The following is an 11,206-nucleotide window of genomic DNA, read 5'->3' on the forward strand; positions in this document are numbered from 1 at the left end:
ATCCACCGAACACACTTCGGAACGTCCGAACTCCTACGTGTCCATCGGCTCTTGACACCTCATGATCGGATCCACCGAACCTACACTTCGGATCATCCGAACTTGCATGCAAACTGACGTGTCGATCAACTCTTGACACCTCATGATCGGATCCACCGAACCCACTTCGGATCGTCCGAACTCTTCGGTGCTACCGAACCATCTTCGGTCCGTCCGATCATGACCATGGTCAAAATTACACATTAAACCTTCTTAATCACCATTAATCCGTTAATTACCCAATTTGGAATTCAGGCTACTACATTTCTGTTTTCTTCTGTTGTTCCTGCAAACACAAATTTTAGTATCTGGTACCCAAATCTATTTGGGTCCAAGCCTTATCAGTCCTTTGGGGACCCACATTTGTACAATTTTTGTACTTCGGGTATCCATGGAGGTGTGTGCAACAAAGGGTCTGTTGTTTTTAACATTGTGCATTCTAGTATGTTGTTCTTCCCTTCTGTTTCTGTTGTCCAGCCTATATATCTTCTGAACATGTTTAGAATTGTAGTACTGGTAGTTTTTAACCTTCATAGGAGGTTGTCTTCCTGATTTGAATCATCTTCTGATTCTAGAACTCTGGTCAACTTTTTCCTTAGGTTCAACATAACCCAGACCATAATGCATTCTTCTGTTCATCTGATTTACATTCCTTTCTACTGAAGCAGTAGGTACTTCTGGTTTCTGTACCACGCTGGATTTCACAAAGTGAATATACTTCCCTTTGCACATATCCAGTTTTGGCTTAGTATTTGTTTCAGAGGTGCCTTCATTATCACAAAATCCGATACCACTCATGTCTCCTGATTGTTTTTGTAACTCTTGCATCTTTTCCAGTGAAATAGAAGACTTGTTCCAATCATTTACCAGTAGTGATAACTTCTGGTTTTCAGAAAGCATCTTCTGGTAATCTGCTTTTGCTCTTTCATTCTCCGTTTTTAATTTACTCATCTCAACTTGTAAATCATTACAGCGTCTGCTTGCAAGCAAGTTAACTTACTGTTCTGATCCTTTAAGTTCTGATTTTCGATCTTAACTTCTTCGAATGATTGAGAAAGTCTAGAATACTCTTCTACCATGTCATGTAATGCATTAATCAGATCAGTTCGTGTGAATTCGTTAGAATCAAAATCAAATACCTCTCCAGATGTCGAGGTTGAATCAGTGTCTGTCATGAGGCATTTAACTTCTTCTGCATCACTGTCACTGGAATGACTTTCTGAATCAGATAACTCAGAACTGGAGTCCGCCCATTTGGATTTACTTTCTTCAGCAATCATTGCTTTTCGATCTCTTCTGGACTTTTTGTCATTCCTCTTGTGATCCTTTCTCTTCTGGTCATCTTTCTTTGGTTTAGGACAATCAGCAATGAAGTGACCTATTTTTCCACAGTTAAAGCATCCCGTATCACCAGATGGTGAATCTTTCTTGAAGTTGCGATTGGGACCCTGATAAGTTCGATGGTTCTTTTTCATGAACATGGAGAATTTCTTTACAAACAAGGACATAGCATCACTACTGATTTGTTCAGCAGTCTTCTCCAATGTACTGTCAATGATCACAGTGGGTAATGCTTGAGGTACAGCTGTAGCAGCAGTAGAGGAGGTAGTAGCAGTAGCAGTAGCAGTAGCAGCAGCAGTAGCAAGAGCCTTGGTAGGTAGACTTGAAGGCTCTTCTCCACTTCTTACTTCCAATTCGAACTCGTATGCTTTCATATCTGCAAACAAGTCGTGCAGTTCCAACTTGTTTAGATATTTGGACACTCTCATAGCCATTGTTTTTACATCTCATTCTCTGGGTAAGGCTCTCATTACCTTGAGAGCTATTTCTCTGTTGCTATGCTCTTTGCCCAGAGCTGTTAGCTCATTTACCAAGCTACTGAATCTTTCATCGAGCTCATTTAGAGTTTCACCAGCTCTCATTTTAAGATTTTCAAACTTCTGTATTGCTACAGACAGTTGTTTTCTTTCGTTTGCTCATTTCCCTCACATATCTGGATGAGCTTTTCCCAAATATCTTTTGCAGTAGAACACATATTGATCTTGCTAAAGGTGTTCTTGTCGAGAGTTTTATATAATATATCCTTTGCAACATTATCAAGGTTGGCCTTCTTCTTATCTTCGTTGGTCCATTCACTTCTTGATTTTTCAACCATCTGTGGTGCACCCTCAGTAACGGCAACAGCTGTGTTAGGCTTTAATACTTTTAATGGACCATCTGTGATGACATACCACATGTCATCATCTTGTGCTGCAAAATGAGCTTGCATTCTAATCTTCCAATCATCAAAATCTTCCTTAGAGAACATAGGGATCTTGCTAAAGTGTGACATCTGTTGTAGTTTTTCACGAACAAGAATAACCTTCTCTGATACCAATTTTTGAGGATCGAAGTTGAGTTTAGAGGGGGTTGAATAAACTCTGCTCTTTTTTTTCTTTTGATGAGGTACTAAAATCATGTTAGAGATAGTAGTTTATCTTGTCGCGTATACCTTCACCTAGATTACAATTATAGGTGCGGAAACAATCTGATGAAGTAAATGAAAGACAATAATAACAGTAGGCAGTAGTTGTTTATGGAAGTTCGAACATGAAATCTTCTACGTCTCCCCTTCTCCTGTTTCCAGAAGGTATAACTAAAAGACTTTGGATATTACAGTACAACTCTTGTACACACCCACTTCAGAAGGACTTACACATTTGCCTACTGAAACTCTTAGTTACTCGACTCAAAAAGAATGTGATACACAAAGTTCTGAAAAGACTCTTTTCAGATTACAAGCTCTTCCTGATAAAGTGTAAGTGTTGTAAAAGATTGTGAAGAGTGTAAGAATCAGTGAGCACAAGATGATCTTCAAAAGATCAGATATTTGCTATGAAGCGTGTGCTACTTTTCTTTGTGTTGAACTCAAAGTTATCAAGGAATTTCGAGGTTGTCTCGTTGAGTGAAATAGCGTTGATCCTTGAAAAGATATTATGCGTGGAGTTCTTTTTCTGTAAGGGTTTGTTCCATGTATATATAAGCGTCTGAGTTCAACGTTTATGATCAGAAGATGTTTTCAGATTTCTGATAGAGTCAGCTTTATTACCAAAAAAGGTTCCTGCAGAAAAGCTATAAAACAATCAGTCATGTTTTATACTAAACTCGGTAAAGTGAATTAAATGACTCCGTATAGTATTTAATGCTGCAATTAATACTAGTACTTAGTAACTTTAGCGGTAACATTTAAAGTAGTCACGTTAGGCAACATCTTCTACTGATTCTGTTTTTCAATCCTTTCTACTGCTTTTGTTTTACTAGACCAGTAGCTTCTGATTTTCTTGTTGTCTACTGTTTTCTTAAAGAGTGCTGCTGGTCTGCTGGTTTTTATTTTCATCGCCACAATTAATTCATGTCTATCATCATTGCAATCATTTGTATTTTTAATTTATTTATACAGTTTTTAATTAAACTGATTGATATAATCAATGCAAAAATTTTAATATAGTTTACGTTTTCAATAGAGTTTAATTTTAATTTGAGTAAAAAAATAAAAAACATATAATACATAAATTATATTTGAATTAATATAAATTTAATTAAATTCAAATTTGAATTAAATGAATTGATATAATCAATATAAACAATAACTGAAGTGATCATTTATTGCAGTACACATATCTATATTCATTATAAATCTTTTTTTTTAGTAATGATATTTTGACAAGAAATTACTATTTTTAGAAAAAACTCTGCTTTTATATATATATATATATACACACACACGAAGGTTTCCCGGTTAAGGAGCACGACTTATCAATTTCAAAATTATTTAAAAAATAAAGAGCCCGACACCTTATTTTAGAAAATTTAGAAAATAAAATATATTGAAAAAATATGAAATAAAGAGTCCAACTCCTTATTTCAAAAAAATATCAAGAAAAATATATTTTTTTATGTAAAAAATAATAACTTTTATAATAATTATAAATTAAATCAACCATCTGAAAAAAAACATACTATAATATCACTGTTATGTATAATTTCATAAAAAAAATTATACTATTAATAATAATTATATAGATCGTGTATATTATTTTATGCAAATAAAATGACGCACCATTTTCATTAACTTCACTCATTTATTATAAAAATCTAATTCGATCTTCCATCTTTTAGGCACACACATCCGAAACCAAAATCACATAAAAATTTAAATTATTAAGTCTTTTAACATACGATTTTACGAATTTTTATCTGTGAGATGAGTCAATCCTACGGATATTCATAATAAAAAATAATATTTTTAATATAAAAAATAATATTTTTTAAAATAACCCAAATAAAATATATGTCTCACAAAATATGATCAACGATATCATCTTACATAAATTTTTGTCAAGCTTAAAACCAAGATATCTGATTAAAAAATAAATAGTAACAAATATCCGCATTGAACATATAGATAAATATCAAAATATTAGTTTTTCCCAAATTTATGGTCTCCCCAAAATATCCTTGTAAAATCTCCCAAATTTTCCCTCAACCTCGTTGGCCAATGCATCTTCCCCAAATCTCCTGAACCCGTTTCTTAAAACCTTACCCAAATATTCATCCATATCGGGAGGATCCGAACCCGCGTCGCCCCTTTTCATCAGCCCGTAAATCCTGACCGTCGATTCCCGCCTCTCCGCATCAATCACCGCCCTCACCAATTTCAACAGCCCCTTATCGTTGCCGGAGGGAATACCACCGTCCATTTCCAGCTCCCCGATCAAGCCGTCGATCTCCGCCGTCAAGCCCTTCTTCGCCAGAGCGGATACTAAGTCGGCGTACATGCTGAGATCAGCTCGATATTCCGACCTGATGGTGGAGAAGACTTCAAGCGCGAGGGTGAAGTGTTCCTGCCGGAGGAGCTCGTTAAAGGCGGCGACGAGGTCGGATTTGATGAGGCGGGAGAGGATGTGCCTGGGAAGGGAGGGGGCGGCGGGGTTTGTACGGTGGGAGCGTTTCAGTGATTGGATTGCCTGTATGGCTTCTATGCTCAGGATTCTGCCTTTTAGGAGTGGGCCGCGGTTGTCTCGTGGGCCGCAACGTATGGTGGGGAGGCGGTGGTTGACGGTGGCGGCGGGCTGTAAGAATGTGAGCTTGAAGTGAAGGGTGTAGGCCATTAGCGTGGTGGGAAACTGGAATGGAATGCAGCAGATAGGAAACTTGGAAACAGATTGGGAAATGACGATTTACTCAATATTTGTGCGGACTGTTTGGTTTGTCAAACCGTAAATTTTTATCGAATTTTTTTTTTAAACAGTACAAAAATCTCCATACGAAGATTGAGATTTGGATTTAATTCAATCTTAAAAATTAACTCAAGAGAAAGATCGTCCAACAAATCCCATATATGCAACTCCAAAAAAAAAATTTCAATCAATGTGAGACAACTAACACTCATCTCTTCTCACGTGTCCAAAAATGAATATATGGAGCATGGAGACATTAGTGAGTGTCTTGATTATCGACAGTTCAACACAAAACGGTGAGTATGAGTTCTGATAGCATGTTAAAATTAAGACTTGGATCTAACTCAATCTCAAAAGTCAGCTTAAAGAATATGATCGTCTAAGTCATATTTTAGCAACTCTCAAATATTTTTTTCAATTGACGTGAGATAACTAACCATCATTAAATCGATATTCAATATTGTAAGACAAACAATCGTATGTTAAATTCAACAAGTGTAAATTCAACCTCGAGAGATTGGCAGATTTGGATCACGTTGTGTCAAAGCAAGGAGTAAAAGTGGACCCAATGAAGATGGAAGCAATTAGAGATTGGTTAGGCCCAAGAATGTCTAAATTGTAGTCATGTTTTTATGAAATACCCTATTCGAACTACTTCGATTTTTGCTTACTAGTCAAGTTATCCTTAACAGAAGATCGAGAAAATACAATTCATTTGACCAAAAGAAAAGGTTTGATATATGAATGCTCACAACCATCTTTATTTGTGAGATGTGTCAACCCTATCGATATTCATAATAAAAAATAATACTTTTAGTACAAAAAGTAATACTTTTGTATGGATAACTCAAATAAGAGATCAATCTCACAAAATTAGATCCATGAAACCGTCTTACACAAATTCTTTTCATATATTAATGTATTATTTGGCTCTGAGATAAGATGAAGATAATAAATTAAAGATAAATATGACAGCTATTTTTAAACTCAAATTATAATTTTTTGCTCTAAACACATAATGATATAAAGATGTTGAATCTCATTATTTTTAAAAAAAAAAAACAACAATGACCTAAACGCAATAAATATAATTGAGCTACGTAAAATGAAATTATATATCCAAACCACAGCTGAATTACAAAAGATAAAAAAATATTAATTGATTATATATCTTGATTTCATTGTTTTGTACAGAATTTTATGATACCTGAAAAAAAAGGGCAACAAATCCAGGCGATGTTGCACCCCACACAGAGCAAAGAGAAGAGAAGAGAAGAACAGAAAAGAAAAGAAAAGAAAGAGAAGAGAAGAAAACAGGCAAACGAACAATAACTTTGGGACCCAACAATTTTAAAAAAGGGTAGCATCAGTATTAATTACGCTAGACTTTTCAAACCTGAGATGTGGACAAAATTCTATATCTTTTTTAAAAAATGTACAATTAATTTTTATAGAAAAAAAATTCACAGTTTCCAATTCATTAGAATTGAAATTTCCTTAGAATAAGAGGATTTGAAGTACTTGATTTAATATATATATATATATATTGGCTTGACGAAGCTCATAATTTTAAAAAAAAAATATTTTTTAGATGTTAAATTACAAATTATGCTGTCGTAAGTACGATTGATAATTTGTCTTTACCAACGTAATTTTGTTTCGCTCAAATTTGATCTATTTTCTTTTTACTCGCATTGTTTTAGTTCGAAGTATATTTAATTATTATTAAATAAAAAAAAACAAGAATTAATATTTCCAAACACGTCCACCTTTGTCTAGAAGGAAAAATAATACTATATTGAAGCTTGTAGCGAAAGGTTCAATTTCACTAATTAAAGAAAAAAGAACGAGACATGTGGCTGAATCTCCCTTCATATATGCACTAATTGAATTTTTAACGTTTCCCATTTTAAAAGCTTAATTATTCACTATTAGTCCCACATGATTTTGAGACCGGACTTGTAGTCCAATGAAATTTAATCGATTTCTCGGGTTCGATCCTTCTCCCGCGTGTTGTAATAAAAAAAATCCCTGATATATACATACATATATATATATATATATATATATATATATATATAAATCGACGAAGTCATATGTACCCAGGGGGGCAGTAAGAGTTAATATACCCGGGCTAGCCCGATTTTTTTTTAAAAAAATTATATGTAAATTTTGGAATAATATGATATTAGCCTGGGTAGATCAATTTAAAATATCAGAAGATTTTAGAATTTAAAATTCTAGCTCGAGCAAAACTATATTTCTGACTCCGATATGTATGTACTAAATATAAAGGCACAACCGATCACAATCACACTAGTGTAATACTAACTGTTGAGAATTTGAAAACGTATACGAAGCGTATATTTTGGCATTTGACAAATACTCGGAGGGTACTTGATCAATTATTTTAAAGGAAAAAACAAAAAGATATTTTAATATGTACAATAAGGCAATCGAAAGTATAAGTATTACAGCACAAGGTACACTTACTATGGCAGCAATGGGATAATTTCAATTTCTCAAATCTGCATGGAATCCATCAAACTCTCTTCTAGATCAAGAAAATGGTCGTTAAAGTATCTATCCAACTCCCACCACGGTGGATTCAGCCAACCCTCTGCCGTGTAGACTACCGGGAACTCGCACCCCGACTCGCCGGATTCATAGCTCCCCTCCAGACTCGGCAACTCAATTATCTCTCCCAATTCATCCGTCGACCCCGTGTTCTCTGTGTGTCTCTGTGTGTGTGACATTTACAAATTTAAATTAATTTATATATATACAATTTTGCTATATTGTCGACCGACCGCAGATTTTGTCGATTAAATTAAAATTAGGTTAAAATTTTGTAGATTTTGTCATAGACTCTTGCACTTTGGGGCATGTGCCATAAGTAAAGGAAGTAGCTAGCTAGAACATAATGGAGAATTTGTAGCCTTGCCTGGGTTTGTGTGTGGTCTAAGAATCAAATTATTGTCTCATATAAAGCTACATATTATTCCTAGTCTACAACTCAAAGCCTCCATCTTTATTATAATTCATTACTTAATATAACAAACTAATTTATTTTTTAATAAGTTTTTTGTGATAAAGTTTCACGAATCTTTATCTGTGAGATGAGTCAATCCTACTGATATTCACAATAAAAAATAATACTGCTAAGAGTAATATTTTTTCATGGATGATCCAAATAAGATATTTGTATTACAAAATACGACTCGTGAGACCGTCTCACACAAGTTTTTACTCTTATTTTTTAACCTCGATAATTTCTTGTTCCTTTGTATTTACGTGAACAAGCATCAAACTGATCGGGTGGATTTGAAATCCATCCGATAAAGTTTTTTTTTTTCAATAATCATCGTGTTCTTTATAATTTCTATCGTAAATTTTAAGTGCTCAAATAATAAAAATATATATTATTATGGTTTTGGATTTTAAAGTATATGATTTTTTTAAATTGATCTTAGGTTTTGATAATTGTTTTGGAGAGTCACCACCCTAACCTATATAAACGGCTAATAACTCCAATATAGGACAGCTGAAGGCCACCCACCCCATCCCTATAGCTAAGGATCTCACTAAGCATTATATAGTTTTTTTTTTTTTTTATTAATTGAAGTGGATAGGATGACATTTTGAGAGATTAGATATACACAAAGTTATCATATCAGATCGATTTGGAACCAGTTCGATGTAATCTAATTCAATTTGGAACCGGTTTAATCAGTTCAATGCATCGGCTGCTTGAAAACGGATCTAGTACCATTTTATTGGTTAAATCTGATTCAAGATTACATTTATTTTTCATTATTTTAAAATGAGAGATAGTTTTGGTCCATATTCCAATAATTTCATCAAGCATATACACAAATCACCATCATATAGAAATTGTGAAAGATTAGAAGATTACAACTCAAATCTAGATTTTCTAGAACCAAGAAAAAAGAGTTGATGGCGGGAGGTAACATTAACCATTCTTTTGCTGTGCATATATACTCTGTGATTTCTTACACATAGTTGACAGAAAACATTAAAATATCGATTACATTAATATGTTTGAGCCTTGTTACCCTGGCAATAAGGCCGAGTAACAGATTGCTTTAGCGAGATGAGAACATTCATTGAAGGGGCTGGAAGAAGGAGACATTGCGAATTTGGTTAACCAAAACTCTTTTGATGGTTTTTTTTTTCCCTTAATCTGTCATGTTCATCCGCAGAAGAGTAATAATGTAGATGATGAAATATTTTATGTTCTTTTTTAATCTTCGTTAATTTAATTCAAATTGTAAACGAGTTTTTCTTCCATTATTAAAGAGAAAATGATGGAAAAAATGTGATATAATCTGTAAAAGTGATTTAATATATAAATAAATACAAACTTTTAACATAAAGCTGGAATAGCTCAGTTGGTTAGAGCGTGTGGCTGTTAACCACAAGGTCGGAGGTTCAAGCCCTCCTTCTAGCGATAGGTTTTTTCTTTTCACTTGCAATATTCGCAGTTTTAACCCAAAATTAAATATATTTTCACATTGAGTCGACACATGGCTCTATTTCTTCACCTTTCACGAGCCTAATATTTATTTATTACAATAATAAATAAATAACGTAATTATTTGATGAATTAAACTCCTATTTTAGGCTTGTTTTATTAATTTAAATTATTGTGGGCGAGACCTTGTTTTGATTCTTAATACACATGGCCAGAATAGAATCAATGCTGCCGAGAGTTGTCCGAGCAAAAAGGTTGGCCGATTTCTCTGTGTGCAGGAGAGAAGGGGGAGATTCCAAGAGAATCCTGGTAAATTTATTTGCGTATCTAGCTAGGTACTGTTTATTAATTGTGTTGTATTATCAAATTTTTTATAACATGTATTTAATAATCACAAATCAGGATTTTATAAGTTTCATTATTTAAAATATTTGTATTTTATTTTCTAATCTTGAAATATCAAGAATAATTAAATAGTTATGAATTATAATCCCGATCGACAATTGAACAACGCCAATGTAATGATGGTACAAATCTTGTTCATATAATGAAAAACGAAAATTTTGAAGAGAAAAATTTTTCACTGATACATTTTTTTGCAGCGAACTATTTTGAGAACTCTTTAACTAAATTTGATAGTTGCACTCTTCTTACTTAATTAACAATCATGCTAACATCTACAAATTTCAATAATGAAATCTACTCATAGATTCTTTTTTAAGCAATATGTTTGATGCTCATCAAATTAAAGTCGTCAAACTCAACTCTTTGAATCTGACTATCTCAACATAAATTCTAAAGCACATGCCTTAATCTGGTCAAAGATTCTTTGTGCTATTAGCTCATCAGATCACATAGGATATTTTCACCGTAGGTGAGCGATGAATAATTGACTAAAATGTATTGGCTCCTACGTATTACGAGACTATATCAAACTTGTAATGCCCGAGAATTTAATTACCGTAATCTGAAATGATTTGGGTACGATTACCGTAGTGTATAATTAATTCGGTATGAGTTATTGAGTAATCGAGATGATTATAGACGGAACAAATTGGACCGGGAGAGTCGCGATAGAATTGATAAATGTGCCAAGAAAGCATCCCCGCGCACATGCGCGATCTGTATCGGCGCACATGCGCGAAGGACAGAAGCCCGCGCGCACATGCGCGACTTCACTGCGCGCACATGCGCATCATGTCCAGAAGCATCGGTGCATATGCGCGACGTAAATGGCGCATATGCACGGGAGGGACAGAATGGTTGACGCATATGCGCGGAAGTAATTGGCGCATATGCGCGAGAAGAAAATTGCTAGTTCGAGTAACTGGCGCATATGCGCGACTTTGTGCGCGCATATGCGCGCAACGTGCAAGACATGCACGATGCCACTTGCCTTGCTGCATGCCGAGGGATATGCGCGCAACGTGCAAGACATGCACGATGCCACTTG

General features: G+C 34.4%; 1 protein-coding gene and 1 non-coding gene across 2 annotated transcripts; one reads left to right on the forward strand and one right to left on the reverse strand.

Annotated features, from left to right (window-relative positions):
- Positions 1–4,370: 4,370 nt before the first annotated feature.
- Positions 4,371–5,279, reverse strand: LOC140803969 (protein THYLAKOID ASSEMBLY 8, chloroplastic). Its single transcript, XM_073159816.1, has one exon. It carries the CDS (start codon positions 5,187–5,189, stop codon positions 4,515–4,517), a length of 675 nt encoding a protein of 224 aa, XP_073015917.1. The 5' UTR covers positions 5,190–5,279; the 3' UTR covers positions 4,371–4,514.
- Positions 5,280–9,655: 4,376 nt separating this feature from the next.
- Positions 9,656–9,729, forward strand: TRNAN-GUU (transfer RNA asparagine (anticodon GUU)). The gene has a single exon. It is a non-coding gene; the product is annotated as a tRNA-Asn (tRNA).
- Positions 9,730–11,206: the final 1,477 nt, after the last annotated feature.

Source organism: Primulina eburnea, chromosome 10 (assembly GCF_022965805.1).
Source record: "Primulina eburnea isolate SZY01 chromosome 10, ASM2296580v1, whole genome shotgun sequence".
Lineage (NCBI taxonomy): Eukaryota > Viridiplantae > Streptophyta > Magnoliopsida > Lamiales > Gesneriaceae > Primulina > Primulina eburnea.